The sequence below is a fragment of the Vicugna pacos genome, chromosome 25 (assembly GCF_048564905.1).
Source record: "Vicugna pacos chromosome 25, VicPac4, whole genome shotgun sequence".
NCBI lineage: Eukaryota > Metazoa > Chordata > Mammalia > Artiodactyla > Camelidae > Vicugna > Vicugna pacos.
The window spans coordinates 22,367,396-22,393,585 of record NC_133011.1 but is presented as its reverse complement, the minus strand read 5'-3'; the positions used below and the strand labels follow the sequence as shown (position 1 = coordinate 22,393,585).

Sequence of the window (26,190 nt, the reverse complement as noted above, 5' to 3'; positions counted from 1 at the left end):
TTAAGCCTTATACCAGATTTTCCTGGTAACATTTTCCAAGTCTGTATAAGCTTCAGCAGGCCACAGAGTGTCCCAGAGCCTTCGACAGGGTACTCGTTGATCTACTGTAGAAACAGCTTGAAGCCTGTGTTCCTCCCAGATGGAGGAAGTGTGCTCGCCAGACAGCTTCCTCCCTTTTGTTCCCCGTCTTTGTCCTTTCCGAAGTGGCTGCTCTCACAGACTCTTGGGTGGTTGCTGAAATTGGCTTTATTTTTCCGCTTCTTAGAAAGCAATCAACTTGTCTATGAAAATCATCTTCCATTGTCAGGCCAACAATGGCTCTTGCAGCCTCCTGTGTGTCTTCAAGTGGAACTCAAAAGGCATCAGTCTCTTCCAATTCCATAGGGCCAGAAAGCGGCCGAGGCACGGCTCCTGAAGTGCCTGAGTGAAGGATGCCGGTATCTTCCTTTGTTTTCAAGAAACTGTGCAAAATGGCCCTTCCTTACTGGAAATTTTCAAGAGGGGTGGAATAGACATTCTAATAATGTTCCTCTTATCCACTTTTTTGCAACACACTACACTTCAAGATGCAGAAACCCATGTCTTTGGTAAAAGTGGCTGTGGGCTACTCTGGCACAGGTGATGCTGAATTGGACCAGCTGCCAAGGAGGGCAACCCCGGTCCATCTACCCACATTTGTCATGCAGATTGAGGTCGTAGGATGGTGACATCTCACTCATCAACTCAGAACCAAAACGTTGCTCAAAATGCAGCTTTCACAAGTAATGTGAACTCCTGGAGACAGATGCTCAGTACGGATGGTCCCTGACTCACGACTGTTCGACTTTATGATGGCGCAAGTGATACTTATGCAGTAGAAACTGTGCTTTGAATTTTGACATGTGGCATGCGATACTCTTGTGATTCCGGACAGCGGCCCCAAGCCCCAGCCGCTAGTCAACCACGTGATCACGAGGGTCAACTACTGATACACTTAGAACCGTTCTGTTCCCACACAACCTTTCTGTTTGTCACTTTTGGTACAGTATTCAGTAAATCACAGGAGATATTCAACATTTTATAAAGTAGGCTTTGTGTTAGATGGTTTTGCCCAACTTTAGGCTAACGGAATTTGTCTGAGCACATTTAGGATAGGCTAAGCTAAGCTATGATGTTCAGAGGGCTGAGTGTGTTAAATTCCTTTTTGACCTATGATATTTTCAACTTGTGATGGGCTCATGTGGGACATAACCCCATCCTACGCCAAAGAGGAGCTGTACTTTCTAGAACATTCTGGAACATACTTAATCAGAGTTACTCCTTCAAGAGTGGCGGTGAAGCCACTTATGGTTCTTATGAGCATACGTTTCAGTCTAAGATTATCTGAATGTCCCCTAGGCAAGCTGTTTCACTTCAGTCTCCTCATTTGTAAAATGTGGATTTTAATGAAACCCACCTCATAGCAGTGTCTGTAAGGATTAGGTGAGGCAGTGGGTATAAACTACTTGGCACAGATGTTAATAAGTGTTGCATATTATTTTCATAAATTGTTTATAATCTTCTTATGAGTCATTCATTCAAGAAGTATTTATTGAGTGCCTATTACGTGCCAGGAAAAGTCTCTCCTTGTTGATGTTCGAAATGAACCATTCACCTTGAATGCCCTGTTGCCCTTCAAGCCCCATCACAAGTCAGCTATCCTTGTCCTCTGAGCTGCTGCTCTTTCTTTAGCAATTTCTTCCAGAAATCACTGCCCTGGCTAAAGGCAGTCCACCCCTACCAGCAAGTACAGCCCCTTCTCAGCCAGCTTTTGTACTCTGTAACCAACCATGGCTTGTGAGAGAGAGCATTTCAAACCCTGCAGAGCGCGCTTGGAGCACAGGTCTTACTGTTTTTAGCTAACAGGCTGCACAGAGTGGAGTGCTATGTTCAGCCAAAGTATTACTCTGATTTGCTAGATGCATTTGGATTTTTCTTATGGTGAAATGCCTTGAGTTTGCCCAGTGGCTTCTGTGCAAGTATAACTAGAGATAAGGAAAATAGATGAAAGAAAGTGCGAAGGTATCCGGGGGCAGGAAATATAAAGGAGGATGATGTTAGCTCTGTTTTTTCAGATACTACATTCCTTTTCCCTTCCCTGACCTGCTTGTTCAAATAGTCTTTTACAACACAGCAGAAGGAGAAAATGAGATTAAGGATTCTGCATCTACTTCTGGGAAAGCAAGCAAGATTCCATTGTTCTGTACTAGGGACTGGTCATTCCATTCCACCAGGAGGGAACACAGGGGTGGCAGTGCTTGGCGTTTACCAAGTGCTTGTATAAACCAGGCCCATGCTAAAGGCTGTAGGCATATTATCACATTGTGTGTGTGTGTGTGTGTGTGTGTTTGTGTGTGTGTGTCTGTCTGTCTGTCTGTCTGTAAGGGTACAGCTGATGGCTAAGATGAGTTCAAGGTCTAGGTCTTCTAGAGGCATTCAGATTTTAATACCACACACGTCTTATATCCATGTCTTGTAATCCATATACTAGTTAAGGATGAGGACTTCAGAGCCAGACTGAGATTTGAATCCAGTTCAGCTGCTTCCTAGCTGAGTGGCCTGGGGCCAGTGATTTAACTTCTCTGGGCTTCGGCTTCCTGGTCTGTAAAGTGGGAGAATTAATTAAGTAGATCCTAATTGATGAAGTTGTGCAGACTAAATGGATTATTACCTGTAGATCAAGGCCTGGCACACAAAATCTTTTATTTTTGTTGATTCTCTGTGATTAATTCTCCAAGGAAAAATATATTCTTTGCTTTCAGTCCTCACCCCCTTTCTTTTCTTGATCTGTGGAAAGGGAATATTAATGTCTCTCGTATGATTGTTTTAATGACATAGTGAATTAATGTATGTAAAGTATTACCCTATATACTGACTGTCATAGAAGGGCCTCAGTAAATGAGTTTGAACTGCTCTTGAAATCATAGTGTAGAAGCTTATTCTAAGATTTTTGGTTTGTCTTTAATTTTATGGGTATCAATCATTAATAACAGTGCTTTTGTGAAGGAAAAGCCGGGCTGGTCTAACAAGATAACTTACAAATCTAAGTATCGGAATACTGATCTGAGTTCTGCTGGACTAACTCGTAAATCTAAGTTAATTAGTGTTGGTTTGCTGTTCATGTTTTTTGCTAGCCAGCTGGATTTTCAGAGAGATATATCTGGCTTTGGAATGTTGGTTTGCTGCCTCCCTGCCTCCACTTTTGTGATAATGATGCTGCTAAAGCTGTTCCATGCCTATTGGCCAAATACCCCAAGCTTGTACTTTACCCTATAAAACCTCATGCGCACGTCTTGGAGGTGCTCAGAGCTTCGGAGCAGAAGCCCCTCTGAGTGCACCGGTGTAATACATCTGACTACTCCAACCCTCCGAGTGGTGCTTGTTTCTTGGCTGGCCTGTCGTTTCCGTAACACTTTCATTAATATATATATATATATATATATATATATATATATATATATATATATATATTCATTAATATATAAATTACTTTGACCACAAAAGTATTGTTTCTTGCATCAAGTATAATGAAAAAAAAAAAGAAACAACTGCTTAAGGCAATGTACAAAATACAAAGATCATTTCCTAATCAGTGAGAACTTATGACCTAAAATGTATTTTGATTCAAGCAAGCTTGACTACTATTAATTGATTGTATGTGGTCATAGCATTGTGTTGGGTGCAGGAAGGGGGGAAATTAATCTGAATCCCAGAGAGCTTTCCATCTGCCTGGACAGACAGAGCCCATACATGAAGCGGAAACATAAGAGCGGAAGGTGGGATATGATTGACCCATGAATTCACAGAGCTCAGAGATATTGGCAGTCAGTGTGGAAAGATGTTAGGGCCTCTAGTGGGTTTCAGATGAACTTGAAGGATTGCCAAGAATTTAACCAGATGGGAGAAAGGGAGGCCAGGGCATCCAGTTCAGGAGGAGGCTAACCCTGGATTTGCCACCATGAGACATTGGTAAACTAGAAGTGGAGCCTCCTGAAGGGCAGCCATCGGAGCTGCCTGGGTGTGTCTCTGGGAGGTTAGCATTTAGAATAAAATGTAGCTAGAAATTGGAGGCTGATTGGACAGAAGTGATGGAAGGAAACACATGGGATCAAACAAGCTCAGGGTAGGCTGAGGAGGTAGGACTTTGCTGACAGAGAAAATTAAAACGGCAGTACATCTAATTGAGATTTAAATTTTCCACTGAGTGTGGGGAAACTTTAGTGCTGCTTTGTTGGAGGCAGTTGGAGGAAAACCTGGCTGTAGGGCGGGGGAAGTAAATGATGATGAATTTATCCTTCCATCTTTATTTTGGACTGAACTCCGAGCAAAGATAATGATATCTGACATCTATGCATTCCTTTCCCCTCTCTGTGGGGGCACCAAACTAAACCCTCATCTCATGTCATCCTTGTAATTGATGAAGTTGATTGTTAGGTGAGGCAGTGGTAGATTTTAAGTATTTAGCTCTTGTAAACATAAACTTTCCAGTTTTAAGAGCTGTTTAAAAGTAAAATCCATATGAGAACATACTATTTGTCCCTTTTACAGAAGGGGAAACCAAAACATAAGCAAGCTGAAAAATTTGCCCAAAGGTCCAGCCGGTAAGCAGCAGAGCTGGGATGCAGAAATTTTATCTCTGGGTCCCCACTCTCTCCACTGTTCAGGACTCAGCCTCATAGGGTGAGAATTCTCTAGGAGCCGAGATACTTCTCTCACCATCTGGAAGGAGAAGACCCTTTCCTGTCAACTCCCATCCTCCTTCCCGACAAATGCAGAGAGTCTTACAAACAAGTGAATAACCCAATACAGAAATCCTTCAGAGGGTTCAGGAGAAAAAAAAAAGTTCAGAACAGAGAGGCTAGCAGCTCCAGGAAATGCCCCAAACTCTCTGACCTCACTCGGCCAACAGACTGCATTGCTACAGCCTGGCATGCAACCAGCGTGTAGGAATCTATCATGATGGGCGAGCAAATAAACTTGCTACAAGTCTGTTTTATGCTTTAGTTATTTCTCACCTGGACTATTGTTGGTACCTTGGCAAGCCCTTTTTGTTCATCCATCTTGCTTTTTACTGTCTATCGAAAACAGAAACACATTTATTTTTTCCCCACCAGCTGTAATTCTCAAACCACCCTTTACTCAGGCAATTATACCAGTTTTCTGTCTCATCAGAGAATTCAATTTAAAATTTTAGTACCAGTGGTTAAAATACTTACTTCATACATAACTTCAAGTTTGTATGGTTTTAATTCACATTTATGTTTCTGTTTACACTTTGCATTCTTTAATTGATTTATTTCTTAGCGATGCCATCTGTGGATTTTAAGTACTGAGCCTTGTACAAATGACTTTTCTTCTTCCGCCTCCCAAAGCTGTTTTGAAAACTATTTCCCTCACCTCACAGCAATTAAAGCTGTGCTACATTCTCATTTCCGGACCTGGACATTTTTATAGCATTGCCTTCTTGTATATTTAGATCGTTACAGGTCTGAGCATTCCTATCCATAACTTTTTAACCACAGAGATATTCTTTAGGTGTGGACCCCCCGGGAAGGAGACCTCTCACTTGTGCTCTGTGATCTGCACTAATAAAAACAGATCATTGGTTCTTTGGGTTGGTTGGATGGTGAGCAGCCAATTTGTGCATGTGGAGAAATCCTCTGCCAAGCCTAGAGTTTGTGTGTATGGCAGCTCTCTTCTAGCTTGTGTTCCGTAACCTTGGAGCAAAGGGTCCTTTCCATCTGAGTATACCCAGCTCCTAACCTGGTGCCTAGAATCTGTAGGTGATCAACAAACAGGTGTTAGATGAGTAAATTATAAATCCAGGCTAATTATCTTATCAGCGTAAAACAAGACCTGGCTGCATTCAGCATGGAGCAGGGAACAAGGAGAAATGTCATCTTCCTTTCGACTTCACCCAGCCTTTTTTAATGTCTTGGATTATTATGACCTAGAAGGATGGAAGGTGACGCATCAGTCCCCTTTTCCTTTGCCTCTAGAAGTAGTTGACTGTATGGTGTTCTCTCTTTTATTTTCCCCTAAGGGGTATCTGATTGTGGATGACGAGAGGAGGGCTCTTTGCCTGCCACCCAAGAGTGTAGAGTTAGTCAAGTATCCTTACATTTGTGTATAGGTGAGTTAGGATTTTGTCCCCTTAAAGATCTTTGCTCTAAGTACTCAACTATTACTGGAAAAATCAGTCCCTCAAGATGCTTTCCATGCCTATAAATCTACATACAGCAGTGGTTCTTACCTTGGCTGCAGACTGGAATCACCTGGGAAGCTTTAAAACACATGGGTGCCTGGATCCCACCCCAGAATGCGGACTTCATTGGCCTGTTGTGTGGCTGCAGCACAGAGGACTTTACTGTTTCCCCAGATGACTGCAGTGCTCAGCCAAGGCTGAGAACTGCTCATATGGAGTATTATTTTTCAGTACTCAAAAGGCTAGAACTCTAAGATGTCATAAAACATTTTGTATCAATACTGCTATTTTTGAACAGTTTTTCATGTTAAAATACTGATAATGACTATCACTAAACTGCATAGAAAAATATTTTTTCAGCGTCAGTGACAGATCTCCTGGAAAACTTGTTATTAAATATGCAGACTTTTAGACCCTACCTTAAGAGATTCTGTTTCAGTAAATTTGTGCTAAATCCAAAATCTGCGTTTTTAAAAGTGCACTCAAGTTGATTTCTGTGCTCCCTAAACTTGAAGAGGTACTGCCTCAAAAAGAGGTTAAGGTTGTTCTAACCAGGAGCATGCCACTTGATCTGGTGATCCTGTGTCATAGAAGAATAAGACCTCAAAGTACAGAGAAAATACAGGTTTTCTTTGTAAGTTTTGAGCTGTTTTTTGAATGCAAATTACATATTGAAAACAGTAAAAATTGGGAAGAATGCATAAATCATCAGTACATTCATACATTTATTAATGTAAATACATTTAGTGTACAATTCAACCCAATGTAAAAATATAAACTTAAATATATTAACTCTACTTCTTTAAGTTAAAAAGATATGAGACAATTCAAGACTGCTACCATGTTAAAAAATATGTATATATATATATCTGGAATACCTTTCAATTTAGGCTTAAAAAAATCAGTCCTTGGTCCACAAATGTTTTAAAGGAATAGGAAAAAATGTTAAGGCATCCAGTTGGACAAATTTAAGAACACTCAGGATAACAAAGGCTTTTAGCTTTAGGACAAAGCATACATTTTAGTTTAAGGCTGAAAGATTCTTGTATCTAACTTAAGCTTCCTTGGGAATTTATGGAGAGAAAATGAATTACTCAAACTGGAACTATATCAAAATGTCAAGTTAACACATTTTGGCTTGTAAGGATGCCAACGGGGCTAATGTCTGAATGATCAGGGCCTTAGGTTTCTAAATCATTTTAAAGATAATTTCATTAGCAGGATGCTGGAGCTTTCATTTTATTTTTTTCTTTGCTCTTTCCCATCTCTGCTTTAACTTATGCAACACTAACCAAGACCTGATAAGATCACGTTGCAGTTAATTGAAACAGCCGCCAAAAAAACAGCTGCAAAGAAAAATGTCAACACAGAAGTCCACAAATTCAGAAAAAAATAAAATTAACAATTTTCTCAAGATAGTCAATGATGCATTTAGTTTTCTCTGAACTTTTCTTGGGTTTCTGAGAGTTGAATAACTCGTATTATCTAAGATAGTATTAAAACCAAGGAAGAACATCAGTAGACTGTGGTTGCCAATGTTTTATGTTTTTCTTGCAAACTTTTCTGATTGGTGCTTTTTTTCCCTAGTATTTATTCCTTGCTCAGTAACTTTTCCATGACTCCCACATCCAATTCCTGGCCACAGAGATGGGCTTATAAACTGGATGAGTCTAATCGTAGTACCCACTCACCCAGCAGTTTGTCCAAAGGTTGGTGGTATGACCCGAGCTGAGCTAATCAGGGTCCATTTAGAGCAAGAGGAGAAGTGGCCCAGCCTCTGTGGTCAGGGTACTGAAAGACAAAAAGCAAGCCGGTGGAAGACCATCTTTCCTTCCATTTGGAAAAAGCCTGTCTGCAGTAAGAGAGAATGGAGCAAAGATAGAGTGAAAATTAGGGGTGGGCAAAGAGAATCCTGGGGCATTGAATCTTGATTCTAATCCTTGAAGCCTTGATTTCTGTAGTTTTTCTTTGCCTCTGTAAGCTCTTCTCAAGCATCCTTTCTTGCTACAGGAACTAATAAATCCACTTTTTGGCTTAAGCCATTTGGAATTGGGTTTCAAACTTTTGCAGCCAAAATTCTAACACAGAATATAAGCTCGCCTAATCCCACGTATCATTTTACAGACAAGAATACTGAGATGTCCTTGCCTAAGATCACACATCATGATTCAATTGCCTTTCTGGCTCTTCAGTCTACCATGCAAAGACTCATACATTGAACACCTGTAAAAACCCCACATGTACAACTGGTGATAGGCTAAGTAAACTATAATACCCTTAGATGCTGCAGACTACTGGGGTAGACTGAATTATTGGTCCTAATTCTTGTCATAGCTCCACTAACTTGTACCTTGTGCTTTATAACTGCTGTGCTTCCCACTGTGGGCAGAAACAACCCCCCACTCAACCAACACTGGGCTTGCTCAGCAGAACTTGCTCTGATGAATGTACACTTAAGAGGGTCTAAAGCTGCCCCCATGGTTTGGCTTGTCTTCTTATGCTTCTGCCACTTGTTATAGGTGAGAATCTGTGTAACTAAAAAAGAAATTTTACCTATTTTTTGAATAGGCCATATTTGCACATGCTATAAAATTCCAAAGGTACGAAAAGGTATACAATGAAAAGTAAACATCTTCCTTACTGTCATCCTCAACCACCCAGGTCCCCTCCCCAGAGGAAGCTGGTACCCTCCAGAGAATCCATATCCAAGAGAAGTCAAATAGCCTGAGTCAGATCCAGGCCAGAAGGCGGGGGGCTTCTGGATCAGGCTGGAAAAAGTCCTTTCTGAGAAGAACCCGACTCTCTTACTTGAGGATACATTATTTATAATCTGAGAGACCAGCTCCTCCTGTAGGCAGACTACAAAGGACTCATTACTGTAGACTGACTGCTAGTCTACAAAAGCACTTGTCATATGGAGCCGTATCATTTAAACTCTGAAAAATTCACTGTTCCCAAAATGTGCTTGAGATTACTTCAGGATATATCTGAAAAATCAGATAGGGGATTGCTTCTTGACCAAAAGTAGGTTAGCAAGTAAGCACATATTGTTATTTTAGTTTGTGCCATCTTCAAATTATTTTTCTCTCCTTTTAGAGGCAGATCATTCCAACTCAGACCAAACAATTGAAAACACAGTAAAAGTAATTTTCATTTTCATCTACTTAAAGCAGTATACAAGTTACCTGTTTTCTCATTTTGAATTGTTTGAGATTCAAACTAAATTTAAAAAATTAAGCTGAAATGGTAACTTACATGTTTAATTCTAATTTGTACCACTGATTGACTATACGTGATATTTTCATCTGCAAAAATGTTTAAAACTTTTTTCCTAAAAGGGTAATGAAATGAACAAAACAACCACTGATCAAATTTAGAAATTTATTTATAAAACTTAATTGCTTTTAAAAAAAATTATTCATGAAAATTAACCAAAAATAAACCCTACCAAAGTTTATTACAATAATCTTTCACAGAATCAATAGCTTAAAAAAAATCCCCAGTGAATACTTTAATGTAAAACCACAATGTAAAAACAGGAATTTTAATTCTAGTGACTAGAATAACAGCAGATAAATAATCTCCTTCAAAGGAAAAAAAAAAAACACTTGAGGGGAAAAAAATGGTGTAACATGTGTAAAGCCGGAAATTTAAATATCAGTTTAGTTCCTCATTGCTAACATGGCATTTATATCCCAGATGAGATTTCGTAATTGGTCCATAATTTGCTTCAGCTGTTGATTCTTCTGTTTGAGTTTCTGTAGAAACAAAAGAATTTATCAAAAATGTTTCATGAAATATAGACCATGAAGTTAGAAGATTAAAGTGTCATAAGTTAGAACGCTAATGATCCAGACAGAAATTAAGCTTTATAAATATTTCCTTAAGGCAGAAGGTCTCAATCTTTTTTCTGGCCACAGATACTCACTAAAAAGCTTAATGAATTCCAGTTCAGCTCAAGGAGGCCTGTGGCTCCAGCCCCCACCCCCCTTACCCCTCCACTTCTACCACCAAAGAAAATAAGCTAAATATTTCATTGTCATAAAACCTAAGTACATAGGTTTTCCGAGACACCGCATAATGTAATGATTAAGAGCACAAATCCTAGAGCCAGATTCTCTGGGTTTATACTCAGCTCCTTCACCAACTAAATATATGATGTTGGCCAAGTTACTTACCCTCTCTGTGCCTCAGTTTCCACGTCAGAAAGATGGGGATAACAACTCTTATGAGGTAGGTTTAGTTATTATGAGGATTAAAAGATTTGATTCATGTAAAGTGTTAGAACTGTACATGGCATATAAGTAAGCATTCAACAAATGTTACCAGTAGGCACAGAACATAAACCATCAATACAGAATATAGACTATAATAAAAACGCAATGCATGATGCAACTGGTCTTTCAAACATGTGGCAGAAGTCACGGAGCACAGCATGTAGTGCGACCTGTGTCTGATTCTGGAAACTGAAGACAAGGTGGCACAGCCCCAAGAGGATCTTCTTCACAGCTAAGGCCTGCTGGAGGCCCTGAGTGCGCGTGGCTTTTGTCTCTGCATCTCTAGGTCTGGGTTTTTACTAGACCACAGTTTCCAAATATACTTTCTTCAAATCCAATGTCTGCTTAGGTAAAACAAGGTAAAAATAAAGACTTTCTAGTCAAAGTGTTTTTACTAGTTATTATGATAACCATTACTATTAAGTAACCTTTGGAAACATTACATTGGGAATTGTATTTAATCAGCTAATTTTAAAGATACTATATTAAAATACCTCCAGATAAAGTAGTACATGTTCTTTATAAAGAGACCTAAAAATCTTAGTTTGCTCTTCAATGAAATAAAAAATAAGATTAAATAAGTCAGTTACTCATATTACTTCTGTTTAGAGTTAGAGAGGTAACGGGACGTAAGAAACTAAAAGGGAGAATGAAGAAATTCTTATTGGAAAACAGAAAAGCAATTTGCAGAGACTTTAATGTTTAATATTAATTAAATTTAATTCATATTTGAAAAAAGAATTAACACAACACAGTCAGATGAAACATGACCAGACAGTACGCAGGGCGTGTGTTCAGTACACAGAGCCATAAAGCTCACTCTAACATAGTACTGGGGAGAAAGAGACTATTAGGTAGCATTTTAGGTACTCGGTCTCCTTGTTCAGTTCTCACATGGCCCATCTTCTAAGTTCTTTTGTTATAAGTATGTGGTAGTTTTTTAAGCAATTGTGAACATCACCTAACCAAATGGACCCAGATAACTGGGTGAGGTGACGAATGACTGAATGACCAGTACCAAGCCCATGAAGTCTTTGTCATCCTAGAGACCAAGAAACTTGACCCTTCTGCCAGCAACAAAGGGTAGCAGCAAAGAGGAATATGAGAGTAAATGTGCTGTGTTGGGAGGCTGGAAACCTCGGGTCTAACTTTGCCTCTAACTTGCTATGTGATTTTAGACAAGTTCCTTATCCTCACTTTTCTTGTCTAGGAAATGGGATTATATAAGCTACTAGGCCCTTGCCAGTTCAACTCTACACCCGCTTGTAAGATCACTATCAGTTACACAGACACGTGTAATGAAACCAGTAACTTTAGTTCAGGGAACTAATTCATGGCTTCAAAGTGGTTCAAAATGCTTCAAAAGTCAGCTACCCTCTTCTACTGAGCCATCACCTGCCTAAGCCATGAGAGACTTCAGTGACCATGATTCCCTGCTCAATTCTTATTTTTGGGGGAGTGCAGTGGAGAAGAACAACTGAGTAAGACTAAAAGGAACAGCAAGAATATGAGTTGATTTAAAAAAAATTTATTTCAATTAGTACTTTCTGACGTATCTTGAATATGGTCCTTTTTAAAAATTTCAAAACTTCCCTTTGGAATAGAATTCTGAGCGTATAATACATTTTGTTCCATAAATATTTACTGAGGGTATGTGAGGTGCCTGGCTCTGGGTTAAGCATTGTAAGGGAATTAAAATGAGTAAGAAATGGTCCCTGCCTTGAAGAAATTCAGCATCAAGTAGGAGGAAGATAATGCCCAGATATAGACTATAACCTGGTTAAGGCAGATGGTGGAGGAAACATATCAGATGCTGTGGATCCCCAGCTGGTAGAGTGAGAAAACAAGGAGAACACTTTTGACTGGGGTCTAGAAAAGATGGTGAGCCAAGAGTGGAAGGAGCATAAATTTAGGCTTGTTGGTGGGTAAGCGGGACCCAGAACAATCCTGACAGAGGAGAAATATGAGTTAAACTGCAACAACAAAAAAGACTAACTGGGCAAATGTGTGGGATGGCATCTCTTAAGCAATTTCAGTGGTGACGAACCTGTGCCCATGGGGAAGAAGAGGAGGGGTTTCAGTTTTTGAAACAGTTGAAGACCATTCAAAAAAAGAAAGGCCAAGTCTGGTGAAACAAGCTTAGGGATCACATTTTCAGTATAAATTAAGGAGCAACTAGAAGTAATCAAATTATCTTCTTGAGTGGTTAAAGTATGAGACTTTCAAATCAACATCAAAACAGAGGTTATAGAAGGCTCCCACAATGGTTGCATCATTGGAATAAATGCTACTTTCAAGAATACTCATTTGGAAATAAAAATTCTGATACACTCATTTAAAAAATTTAACCTCATTAATTCTTAAAAAATAAAGGGAATAAAAAAATGTGGGATATTTTCAAAATAATATTCAACTCTAAGGAATAGTAAAAATTTTCTAAAGTATGACATAAGGCATTTGGATAGTTTGTCTCAAAGAGTCCACACAGTTTTAAATTTAAAAATTAGCATACAAGTAAAATAGCTAGAGCCAAAACACATCATGAACATATCAACAGCCAAGGTGACAGTTATGCTTATTAGTGGCTAAATTGTAAATAAATTTTCATGGCATGATACAGGATTAAATATATACAGTCTTGCTACTGACTGATTTTAACAGAGGTTGACAGCTGCGATTATCAAAATCCATCAGCTGTGCCTAATTTGTTATGTTAACAGGTGAATGTGTAAGTAGAGTAGATACTTAAAAAATGTTTATGCTAAGTCATACATGTAATTTAATATTCATACAAAGGCTGTGACAGTTGGTCAGAAATGCTTTAATTTCAAAATGCATGGACTCAATTTTATATCAACTCTGTAAAAACCACCCACATATCTCTGAATTTCACTTTACCATCAACAGAATAGTTTTAAGCAAAATAGAAATTCTGCATCCTTAAAACACAGTCTCAAACAAGTGTTCATCTTTTACTTGATTATTAGGGCTTATGAATTTCAGGACATATGAAGAGAAAATAAAGTACTTTAAAAAGCCAAAAATATGACTATTAAACTATGCATCTAGTTCTGTCATCTGATGATTTCCATCACATACTGATTACAAATTTCATGCCCCAAAGTCTCATGGCTTTTTGTTAGGCATTAATGTTATAGATGTTGTTAGAAATCAGACAGACCATATAGATTAAATAGTAAACACACCATCAATTATGTTGTTCTGTCCAGTTTCAAGTACACAATGATATACAGCTAACCCTTGAACAATGCGGGGGATTGGTTCCAGGACCTGCCGCGGAACCAAAATCCGGGGATGCTTCAGTCCCACAGTCAGCGTCTGTTTCCATCATTCTGCATCCACAGATTGAGTTAACTGTGAATTGTGTAGTACTGTAGTATTTTATTGGAAAAAACCAGCATATAAGTGGATTTACAGAACACCTGTTGTTCAAGGGTCAAGTGTAGTTGAAAACTTAAATCAATGAATTTAGACTATTTTTAATAGCATCTATGTGATTATGAAATTAGATTAGGCCAACATTTTACCATCTGAAGGTAGCTATTAAACATTTTCCACAGAAACACTCAGGTGTGTGTGCCATTAAGGCAGAAAAATACATTAATTGATCATGAGCTTATTACTCAGTGTTTTAAAATTTTTCAAGTATATTTTAATCTTACTTTTTAGAGGGAGGTACAAAATTGGAAAAAGTTGGGGGAAAAAAATAAAATACATTAGTAGCACTGATTATACAAGATAACTTGGTTAACAGTCAGAATATGTATTATATTCAGTTCACATTTATGTTTTATTTAAGGAATGAATTAAAAACCTCTTTGGGTCAAAAATCCATTTGGCTTAGTTTTTAACTATTAACTTTATTTGCTTTTGCTTTTTTTGAGAGGGATTTCAATTTGAGTTAACTAAATCTTAGTCCTCTCTCTTTTTTTTTTTTTTGCTTCTGTTTACCACTTAGTTCTCCAGTTTTGTTTCAAGTTATTGTAACAATTGCCAGGAAGTAAGAGAGAGCCCTGAGGCCCATCAAATAGGTATTTCCCCTGCTCCTCAAGGGAGGATGCTTTCTCTCTAAACTCTCTTTTAAAAAACTAATTCCCATAGAAATACAGGGCTAAGCTTTAAAGTTTAATTTAAAACATTTAATGAATTCTTTCCTCTTTGTAATAATCTTCAGTTTGACACTATGTTAACTAAAATAAGGTTTACCCCAAAGTTAGAAGCACATACAACAGTAAATTCAGCAGACTGAAATGGTATGATCAAAACTGAAGAGTTCTCAAATGCCTGAAGTATAAATGGGAACATGGAATTTAAAATACAGGCTTTCATTACATAAATAGGTAAACCTTCAGAAATACTGTCTATTCTGTGTACTGAAATAAACCTGTTACAGATAAACACTGTGGACTGAATACATGTGTTTATCTTTTCTTTTTTCTCAGACCCTAATAAAATGGCAGGAGGGGAATGAAAAACCTATAAATCCATGTGGAGAAAAATGATCAGAATGGAGACAACAGTAGATGCCAGGTGGTGCATTTTAAGATGAAAAGTAGAAAGGAGGAGTAAATGATGTGGGAGGAACTACTGCACAGCCCAAGTGATGCAGGAAGGATGCCACTGAGAACAGAGCTAGTCCTCCGTGGAGAACTGGAGACGGGTGACATTGCAGAGTCACCATCTGAGGCCCAGGGACGAAAATGGGAGGGAAATAGCTTCAGGGACTAGTGAGAGTCCCAGGTGCTCACCCCTACTCCTCACCAACAGGTGACTGAGTACCCTCTCCCGTGTCCTGCTCCATCTTTCAGGGAACAGGAGGTTTGTTTCCTGTGAAACTAGACCGAAATAGCTGTGGTTTCAGTGTCAGCAGCACAGCAGAAGGCAAGGGGACAAGAAAATATCACCCTATGTAGGGCACTGGAAGATTCTTTTCTGAAGAAAACTAAATAGCCCTAAAGAAAAGAAACCTCAGCAAAGGCCAACTTGCTTCCCAACCTCGCTTTGATGAAGCTAACTCACAAAGCCTGTGATTAGCTTTCTCTTGCCCCACTCCCAAATATAAAAGGCTCATGTGTTTAAGCATCAGATGCTCACTAGACCTTTTAGAGCCTCCATCTGCAAACACAACAAAGCAGAACAGACAGGGGTTGGCAAACTGTGGCGCAAGACCTGTCTTTGTTAAGGCCCATGAGTTGAGGATGGTTTTTACATCACAGCAAGGACCATGTATATCTCACAAAGCCTGAAATATTTACTATCTGGTCCTTTAAAGTTTGCCAAGCCCTGTATGAGAAGATTATGGAAGAATACCTTCTAATTTCTGAGGGAAATGAATTTACAACATAGAATTTTATATCCAGCCAAATGGTCAACTGGACAGATATGTGGAGACTAAAACCTTAAGTCCCTGCATTCCTTCTGAAGAAGCCACTGAACTTACCAAGAAGGGAGTAAATAAAGCAAGAAAGAGGAAGACAAGAGATTGAGGAAATAGTGAAAGCAACAGAAGAGGGGAAGGAAAGGCTCAGGGCAGTGGCTGAACAGCAGGACTAGAGAGCTTTCAGTCCAGACCTGGCAAGACAGAGGCCTCTGGGGGGAGGGAAAAGGAATCTGTAAGTCATCTAATAATTCTGACCCTGGGAAGTTGGAAAACAGTACTGAGGTGCTGCCACAGATGCATAAAGAACTAACCAAGATTTCTTTAAAATATAGAAGTTAATTATTAACTCCAGGAAAACAAAAAGATTGTTCAAGGAAATGTTAATGTTAGTTTACTATGTGGCTTAGCAATAAGCAGTACTTATGTGCTATAATAATATGAACAGAATATTTATCAAATCCCAATTATGGCATAACTGCATTGAAGGGTTAGGGGAAAGGAAGTATGTAGGTGGGTCCAGGACAGAGAGAAACTGTAAAGAGAGCTACATCCTCATGTGTAGAAAAATTCTTTTATATATCATATCCTTTGTATCAATTATATCCTTCATTAAAATTCACAAAATTCTAGATCAATAGCTAGTAAAAGTTTTTTGATTATACACTGTCAGAGTATCACCATATTCTGATTATGTGAAAAGTCTTTCAAAAAAATGAAGAACAGTTTATTTTTTAAGCCATCGTATTAGAAAAAAGGGGAACTTAGAGAAATGAAAAGTGAAATGAAACATATATTTATAAAAAATTATACCTTCTGAATTTACGCAAGCTTTTTTTCCCCCAAAATATTACAAAATCTTATGTGGTAGAGAACAAACTATATTTATGTCACATGTGGTACTTTTAAAGTTATCATTACAGTGGTGTTCTATTTATGTATACATTTCATTGCATTTTATAAATAATATCCTTACTACAGAGAAATATAATAGGAGGCCTCCATTGTGAATTAATACATAGATTACCAACAGAAACATATAACACTTCTTAATAAATGAATGTCTCATATCTCTGGATGACCAAACACCATTTATTCTTCAAGATCTAAATTTAAAGTTCCTAATCCCCTACCAATTCCCTGCTGTAAATTCTTTATGCTCACTACTGTCAGATTTGCTGGAAACAGTCTTCTTAATTTATATTTCTCCTTAAAAAAAAAACTAAAAATTTTCTTTTATAAAATCTATCCCTCTTTCTTTTCTCCTAAGTTTTGACATACATTTTTCTTTTAATTTTCCAGTATTTCGAATGCAGGTTTTATTGTAAACTCTGAAATTCATTTTGACACATGGTATAATGTAAAAGCTAGCTTAATTTTCTGCAAAAGTTCCTATTTTTAAAGCCTAATTTTTCACACAATCCCTCTTCTGTCATATTAAATTATCATTACAATAGGAAGACAGGTTTTTTTCTATTACTTTACTAACCTGTCTATTCTTGTGCCAGTATTTCACACTTAATTGTTTTTTTTTGTAATATGCTTTATATCACATTTTAATTTTCGGAGCAAAGCGTTCTGTTTTATTACTCTTATCAGAATTAAAAATACATATATTTTGGTATGCTCTCAAGAAAATATAATTCCAATTAGAATTTTATTTGGATTTGTTTTTTGATTGGTGTTGCACTGAAATCTCACTCTTTTTGTGTACTTCCAGGAGAATTCATATTTGGATTTAGAGTGTTACTGCATTAAACCTAGGAAACAATCGAGACTGGCATTTTTAGAATATTGCCCACACAGAACTTAATGTGTTCTTTCAATTATTCAAAACTTCTTTTATGTATCTTAGTAAGTTTAGCCACATGTATCATCAAGATAATTCCTAACTACTTAATATTTGCTTCTACGTCTGTGAACAGGATCTTATAGTCTAATTGGTTTATAGCATTGTAAGAAAATGGCATCAGTCTTGTATTCAGCCTAATCTAACTGGTATATAGCATTCTAGGTAAATGGTATTAGTCCTGTATTAAGTCCTTTTATCAAACTCTTACTGATTCTACTTGTTAATCAATGAGTTTCTTTGAGGTTAAGAAGCTTGAGTTATGATGTTATGTACAAGATTAACAAACTTAACAGTTTTGTACATAACATTATAAACCCTGTTTCCTAAAGTTTATTTCTGTTTCACTGTCTGTAACTTCTAAAACAATATTAAACATAGTGGTGTAAGGCATCTTATTTTATGCCTGTTTTTAATAGGACTAGTTCTGTATTTCACTATGAAAAATGTTGGTTACTTATCTGAAATAAAAAGGTTTTTTTTTAAAGACATCTTAATAGTTTTAAGTATTCTTTGAAACAGCAACAAAACTGAATTCTATCAAACCTCCTTTAGATTTGAGAAAAACATTTTTTCCAATTTAATCTACTGATATTACATATTATATATGTAAACTGCATTATCCTCCCATACCTCAAGAAACCCTCTTTGGCTGTGGTGGATTAATTGTTAATACCCCGATGAATTCTACTAACTAGCATTAAGAATTTCAGGAGACGGCAGGAGGCAGGGTGTGTATTTTTAAGTGAAAGAGTGAAATTGGTAGTTATATTTAGTGTGTTGGTTAGGTTCTAGTAAGCCTGGGCCACGTTTCCACCACAGAAGGGACTGACAACACTTCTTATTTCTCTCTGTTTCATGAGAACTATCTGAACAGTACCTTCTGGACTTATGAAACCATTCAGCAATAAATTCAAGTTAAGTACTCGAGCACTGGACAGTGGGATAGGGTGGTGCTCTGACAACTCTGACAATTTCTTACTCAGATGTTGAGACATTCACATTTCTTATTTGTAAATTTTTATCATTTGCTGCTCCAGATATGCTGTAAGCTAGAGAGCTGCAATGCTGCCTAGAAAAGGAAAACGTAAATGTGTTGTGACTGAGCCGCCTCTGAGGATTTTGTAAGAGCGCTGTTCCCTGAATTCTGCGGTCTCACGTCTGACTGTTCAGGTGGCAATTTCTGCCTCCCTTTGAGTTCTGGCTTGTATTCTATGTAGGCTGAATTTGCCACAGACACAACTTCATGTAGTCCTATAATTCACATTATGTTTTTGAGTTACAAAGACTTCCTTGTAATTTGTATCAATAATTCAGAAACAATAAAATATATAGACTAACAACTCACTTTATTTACTTCAGCAATTTCTCGCCTCTCTTCACTGGCAAAACGAGGTGGGCCAGCCCGATCTTCATTCTTTGAGCCATCTTCTTCCACATATGGAATAAGTTGCTGGGAGTGACAAACAGAAGTTACAAGTCAAAAATATGACACACAATTTCCAGTAACACTGGTATAGATAATGCAATTCATCTGATTAAGGTCAATTTTTCTACTTTTCTTTTAAGAACATAAAAATGCATCTTAATTCAGGTGATGGCCTAAATGACAGCATTAGAAGTCAGGCATTTCAGTATATTCTCTACATTAGTTTTCAGGTTTCTTTTGTAAAATAGTCCTTATAGTGTGAGACATCACATGCAGTTAAGTAATATCCTACTCACTCAATTAGCAAATATTTAATTGCCAGATACTAGGTGAGGAGACACTGCAAAAATAGTGACAAATAAGTTATGACTCCTACTCCCAGGAAACTTACAGTCCATTGAGAGAGAACAGGTTTTCCTTCATCTATACTAGGAAGAAAGGAACTTCATGGAGGTGTAATGTACAAATGTTATTTACTTGCTATCAAGAACCTCAACGTCTACATAGATTTCTAGGTATCTTAACGTCTTTCAGTTGGGAGAGTATTTTTTGTAAGAGAAAAAATTTACAAATAAATGAAGCTTCTAGCAGAATTATAATTAAATGTATGGTTTGTGATGAAGTTTATTTGATGCAGCCCCTCACAGACGTGACAAGAGACTTCAGGAATCATCTAGTCTCTACCAGCTTACATTACCAATGCAGGAACAGGCTAGAGGCAAGTAATTGGTACAACCAGAAGTCAGTCTGATCAAACTTTGAATTCGTGGGACAAATATAAACTTGCCCACATCCACAACTACTTTATTCCTTTCTGCTCTCCTATTCTGATGCAAGCAGAGGGGTCTTTCCTCCTGAAGACAGTTAGTCTCCATTCCTGCTGTGCCTAGATTCCTCTGCCCTCCTGGTCTTCATTATTCATTCCATCCAACTTCTCCCTACTGTTTTCTTCCTTTATCATCTAAACCTCGAATGGTCTTTCCCGTTTGGAGGAAGAAAGCCCCAAATCCTCAGTGCCATCCCTCCTTTCATCTACTCTGCTCTCCTCTCTCATTTTTAATTTAAGCTTCTTATAAGATGGATGTCCACTTGCTGCCTCCAGTTCCTTGCTTCCCATTTAATCTTCAACCCACTGAGATCTGACTTCTTGTTGCTACCATTTCACCGTTTCAAATATACCAACAATTTTCCTCTAGCAAAATCTGCTGGACAGTTCTCATTCCTTATTCTCCTTGACTTCTCTGCAGCATCTGTCAGTGTCAACCATGTTTCTGATCTTTCTTTCACATCTTTGACCACTTCTTCTCAGGCACTATTGCAGTTTACTCTTTCTCTGTTCACTCCTTACGTGCTGATCACTCAAAACAGAAAGTACTGATCATGTGAAACTGTTCTTCATTTGTCGTGAGAGAACAGCCAAACCTCCCCAGCTACCTCTGGCAGCAGAGACAGAACTTGTCAACAGGAAAGGGCCAGCTATAAAAATATCATATACCTAATTAATTAAAATGTATCTATGATCTGAGATTAAATTTGAAAAATGTATTTTAAAACTAGAGTGATTCCAGTAAGCTAATCTAAATTAATAGTGATAAAAATATAACCTTTTTATCTGTAAAGAACTTACATGAAAACCATTTTTGAAGTATTTTACAGTACTATTAAAACTCCTAATAAAAAAAATCAGGCACTGATTTGATTAGAAGGAGACACTGACAAGTATAAAAATTGCCACAGGCAACCCTCTCCTCCCAACAGCAAAAATTCACTATAATCCTGGATGTTAAAGTCTACAGGAAGTTATTAACATGAAAAGATAGTACTAATTCTCCTTCTCTATATATGTGTGTGAATGTATATATGTGTGGATGTGTGTGTGTGTGTGTGTGTGTGTGTGTATACACACATACAACATTTTCATCTTCTGTAGTCAAACACCAATATAATACAAAATCTGGAAATATTGTGAAGTAGGAGAAAGAGAGAAAGGAAAAACCTGCCGGCGTCTGGAGATGACCTTACACCCCACATTCCTCCTCCCTTTGCCAAACTTGCCTCCACTGGGATAGGATCCATCCCTCCGCAGTTTTCATTGCATTTGTCGTAGACCAATCTCAGCTTCCTGAAGAGGATGGAAAGTTGGCGAAGGTGATCCTGGAGCTTTGCTAACCGGTCTTGATAGGTTCCAGTGTGGTAAGTGACACCATTTGGCAGCTTCTCAGACAGAACGAAAATGTAAAGTAATGGAAATCAAGGTTTTTTTAAGTAAAGCTAGCAAACAAGCATTTCTAAAGCAATGCATAAAAGAAACTGTTCCTCACAATTAAATCAAGTGCAGTTTTAAGAATTTAAGAGTAATAACACACTCATTAATTAATTAGCTCCTTGGCTAGTTGTAGGGCTGCAAAGCAGCTCGAGAAAAGACTGTGATAAGCCTCTCTGACCAGTTGAAATACTTTCCCCTCTGATTTTTGATTATATTTATATTACAACTTTGTATTATAACTTTAAAAAGAATGCACAATTTTAATAATACTAAACTATTACATAAAGGCATCAAGCTGCTGAACTCAACCAGGAGGTTAAAAACAAAATACAATTTAAAGAAAAAGAAGAAAAGAAAAAAGTGAGTATCAGGAATTTTTAGCAGAAGAAAAAGAAGAAAATACCTTAACTCTGGTAAGATAATTGATGGTTAAGGCATGCATTACAACATAAATCTGCCACCAAAGATTTTACTTTAAAAAGAAATCAATAGCAGGCGATACAGGTACAAATCCATCTGTACTTGAACGTCATGAATAAATTATTACAAGTGACTGCTATGTTCATAACTCTGACTTGGATGCTTTAATATTTTTAATTCAGGGATTTTTATCAAAAGAAGCCAAAAATAATACTGAAATGATAAAATCACCAATGAAATCAACTACTACTTATTCAGAACTAAATGCACCCTTTGTGCAGTGCTGGAACTCAGGAACAAAATCTTCCTTTCTCTGTACATCTTTACAGTATTTTATTCCCACAATTTGATCTGTGAAATCATCCTAAAATTAGAATTAACAATATTTGTACCATGTTTTATAGTAAATGAGGTAATTTCATTATAAGTGGCTTAAAACCAAGACCCTAATTACTAACAGCTAGAAGATCAGTCCAGTCTCTCTAAACCTCAGTTCATCATTTTTTCTTTTTTAAACAGATGAGGTAGGAATACAAAAACAAAAATAATGCTTGATACAATGTCTAGAGGAAAAAGAAAACAAGACACACTAGCGTTACATGTAGGTGAAACCATAAACATGGGAGAAAAAAAGACTGGAAAGGCTTATACGTAGTTATTTAAAGGTGTAACAGTTGATAAAAGATGTAATAGGGAGATAGGCCTAATAATTCATTTTCTTCTTTTCTCTCATTTCCAAATCTCCTGTAATGTTATGGTTTACAAGTTAAGAAGACAGATCTTCTGAAATTATTTGAAATCCATTTTTACTGGGATTTTTAGAAATTCTGAAGTATTAAAACACTCTGAGGATGATGCCTCAAAGAAATGTGGTAAAATACCAAAGACAGAATTAATCAAAACAGTTTAAAGTTAAGAGTTCTCCCCCCAATACAATGTAGGGTTTCTGATGACCTTTCGATTTATGAACTTTCACAAACATTAACAAATCAAAGAAGAGTTTCAAAGGGTCCCTGCTTTCTGTTTTGTGTGATGTTAAGGAGTATAATAAGTCTGGGTATTAGTTTTCATATAAAGCACCAGCTTCTCAAGGGAACAATACTTTAAAAAAATTCATACTTTTCATGTGTCAGGCATTGTTGTAGAAGCTGGGGTGGAGCAGTGAACATAAAAGAGACAAGTTTCCTATACCACAGGGTATGAGTTACAATAATACCTAAGATCTCTTGGTATACATTGTAATGTAGATATTTAGCTAACAAGCACATCAATAGCCATCTCACTGATGAATACTGATGAATATCTATAAATAAATATATAGTCATACCTATAGACACTAAAAAGGCATTCAACTAAATTCAGCATCCATTCTTGAAACAAATACAAAACTCTTAATAAAAATTCCTCACCATGATAAAATACATTTATCTCAGTTAAAAAGTCAACACCATGATTAATGTGGGAAGATTAAAAGCATCTGCACTAGAGTCAGGAACAGAACAGGATGTCTACCAAGACCACTAATACTGTCAGTGAACACTTACGGAGGCACTGGCCAATGCAATTAGAGAAGAAAAAAAGGTGAAACATTAAAAAGGATGTGGTATAATCATCACTATTTACAAATGACATGATAAAGTGCTACTATCAATAAAGGAAGTCAAGAAAGAGATGGATACACAATTAATACACAGAAAACAATAGCTTTGCTTTCATATATAAAAACAAAAGAAAATGAGGAAGGAAAAAGACCCCATTTACAACAGCAACAATAAAGATAACATTTCCAGATAAAATATTTGACTTAAAAGTGTCAAGACAAAGATGAAAACTTAATTTACTTCATAGGGACACAAAAAAGGATATTGCATGTTCTTAAGTTAATAAGACTCAACATCATATGGACGTAAAGTCTCTCTAGGTTAAGTCAACTGAATAAAAACACTAACAGGTTTTTCTCAGAACTCATAAGCTTATTCTAAAGTACCTGTGAAAAAATAAGCAAGAATAGCCAGGGCAGTTTTGAAAAATAAGTGTAAACACTTCATAGAGTCTCAATAAATATAAGAAAGTTTGTCATTGCTACATAAAAGAAGGCAGCCAAGTGGAACACAGCATCCAGAAACTGATTCATCTGTATGAAGTAGCGTCGGAAATCAATGTGGGAGGAAAACGAATTATTCAACCAACCTTTTGGGAAAAGTAAGGCTGGGGCCATGCCTAACACTTTATACTAGGATAAATTCCAGGTGGATCAACGTTGTAAGTATAAAAATTGAAACAAAACAGAATTTTTCCTGATTTTGGAGTTGGGAAGGACTTCGTAATTTAGACATTGAACCTTAAAAGACTGATACATTCAGCTACCTTAAAAATACATATATGTATGGCAAAAGGTAAACTCAGTTTCCTTAACTGTAAAATAAGGATAAAAATACTTCTTAGAACTGTTCTTCTAACAGTTTACCTGGCCAAGAAAAGTACTTGACCAATATTAGCTATTAGCTCTACTAATTCGACTAAAGTACTTTTCATACATCAGGTTAAAAATAAATATTTGCTAAATTCTGAGAGGTCATTTAATCCATACCTTAATTATTTAAGATATTAATCTATTAATTTTTAAAACAATTACCAAAGATTTCATATCTTCTCTTGGATTCTCCTTGAATTTTATTTCACACTGGCTTATTGATAGCCTTAAAAGTGAGACCAGACTTAAAAAAAAAAAAGATTACATAGTGTATGATTCCATTTATATGAAACTCTAGAAAATGAAAACTAATTTATGGTGCCAGAACGTAAACCAGAGATTGCCTGTGCATAGAAGGCCAAAAGTAAAAATTTCAAAGGGGCATGAGGAAACTGTGGAGTGATGAATGATGGTTTCAAAAGTATAAACATGTCAAAATTTTAACTAAATGCATTTTACTGTATGTCAGTGATACCAAAACAAAGCTGTTTTACAAGAGTTTTCTTAGAAACTACAGAATCTGGTCGAATCTAGAAAATATGGTTCCAACCTTCCAGGAATCCGGTCTGGAAAACACCATCTTTACACTGTAGACTCTCGGGAACAGACACGTCACTGGCGAACACTTCTCAATGTAATGGGGCAGCCCTATGCCTGACGTGTGCAGAGGGGAGCCGCGCTGACGCCCAGGGGACCCGCGTAGCGACCAAGCCAGCACCCCTTTCCCTCACAGGAGCATCCTGCTTTCTCCACGCACGCCCTCCTTCCCACCTGCATGTTCCTCAGGAGCTGGAAGATCTCCATGGTGCGGTACACGATATCCTGGACCGTCTCCTGCCCGATCCGGCAGAGCGATGCCGTGTTGACCTCCCGGGCGGCCTGCTGAGCCTGGGGCCCGGCGAAAGGGCCGGGCGCCATCCCCGACGCCGCTAACGGAGGGGTGGACATGGCCCGGCTGCGAGGTCAGGTTAGCAGGGCCGGAGAGTAGGGGTCAGCGTGGCCGGCTGACCCTGGGCAGCTGCCGGCCTCGCCGAGGGTAGGAGCTTGGAAGACTCCGGCGGTCTGATTTCAAAACAGCGGCCACGACTTCCGCTACCGTGACGTAACGCGTCCTCAACGTCACGGGGGCCGCCCCCTCGGCGAGCCCCTGGGAACCTGTCTCCGCGCACGGCCGGCCGGGATTGGGCTGGAGGGCCCGGGCGGGGGCGGGACGCACTGGTGGAGTAGCCAATTACCGACTGCTCTCCAGGCAGGGGGGCGGTGCGCGTGGTAGAAGGCCGATGGGCTTTCCCACAGTTTACTTTCCAGTCTCAGCCCGTGGTTAGAATTCCTAATAGAGCTTACTTTGTGTTAATTTCCTTGCTGAGAGTTTTCTTATAACAAAAGTTTGTAGTATTGTCCGTTTACAACTAGGAGGCAGGCTCAGAGGGGCTAGTCTGACTTCTTCAGTCGCATACATCTTGCAACTGATACCCTGTGGGTTGAATTTAGAAAACGAAATCCCTGATCTTGCATGCTTCGCTGTGGTCTGATAACGACTCCCCATTTGTTGTTGGTCCCCGCTCAAAAGTCGAGAAGGTATCCTGATCACCGGAAGTATAAAATTAACACTTCTTTCTCTCTCGCACGCACTCCCCCTCCTCTTCCCCTTTCTGACTTTGGCACTTGTTACTGTTCTATATAATTTTCGGCTTGTTTACTTTCTGACCTCTCCTTGCCTTATACACACACACTAGAACGCAAACTCCGAAAAATCAGAGACTATGCATTTTATTTGCTTACTGTATTGTGAGTGCTTAGTAGTTGAAACACAGAAGGTGATCGATAAATGTATGTCCCTTCTACCACCTTTACA

At 38.0% G+C, this 26,190-nt stretch overlaps 1 protein-coding gene and 1 long non-coding RNA gene across 2 annotated transcripts in view; one reads left to right on the top strand and one right to left on the bottom strand.

Annotated features, from left to right (window-relative positions):
- LOC140689283 (uncharacterized) overlaps positions 1 to 26,190 on the top strand; it is a 299,698-nt gene that overhangs the window by 18,834 nt on the left and 254,674 nt on the right. The gene's annotated exons all lie outside the window — the stretch shown is intronic.
- Positions 9,591 to 25,442, bottom strand: MED30 (mediator complex subunit 30). The gene is made up of 4 exons (XM_006210938.3): positions 25,107 to 25,442; positions 21,232 to 21,390; positions 19,096 to 19,200; positions 9,591 to 9,981 (listed from the first exon to the last, which is right to left on the bottom strand). Exons 1-4 carry the CDS (start codon positions 25,281 to 25,283, stop codon positions 9,886 to 9,888), a joined length of 537 nt encoding a protein of 178 aa, XP_006211000.1. The 5' UTR covers positions 25,284 to 25,442; the 3' UTR covers positions 9,591 to 9,885.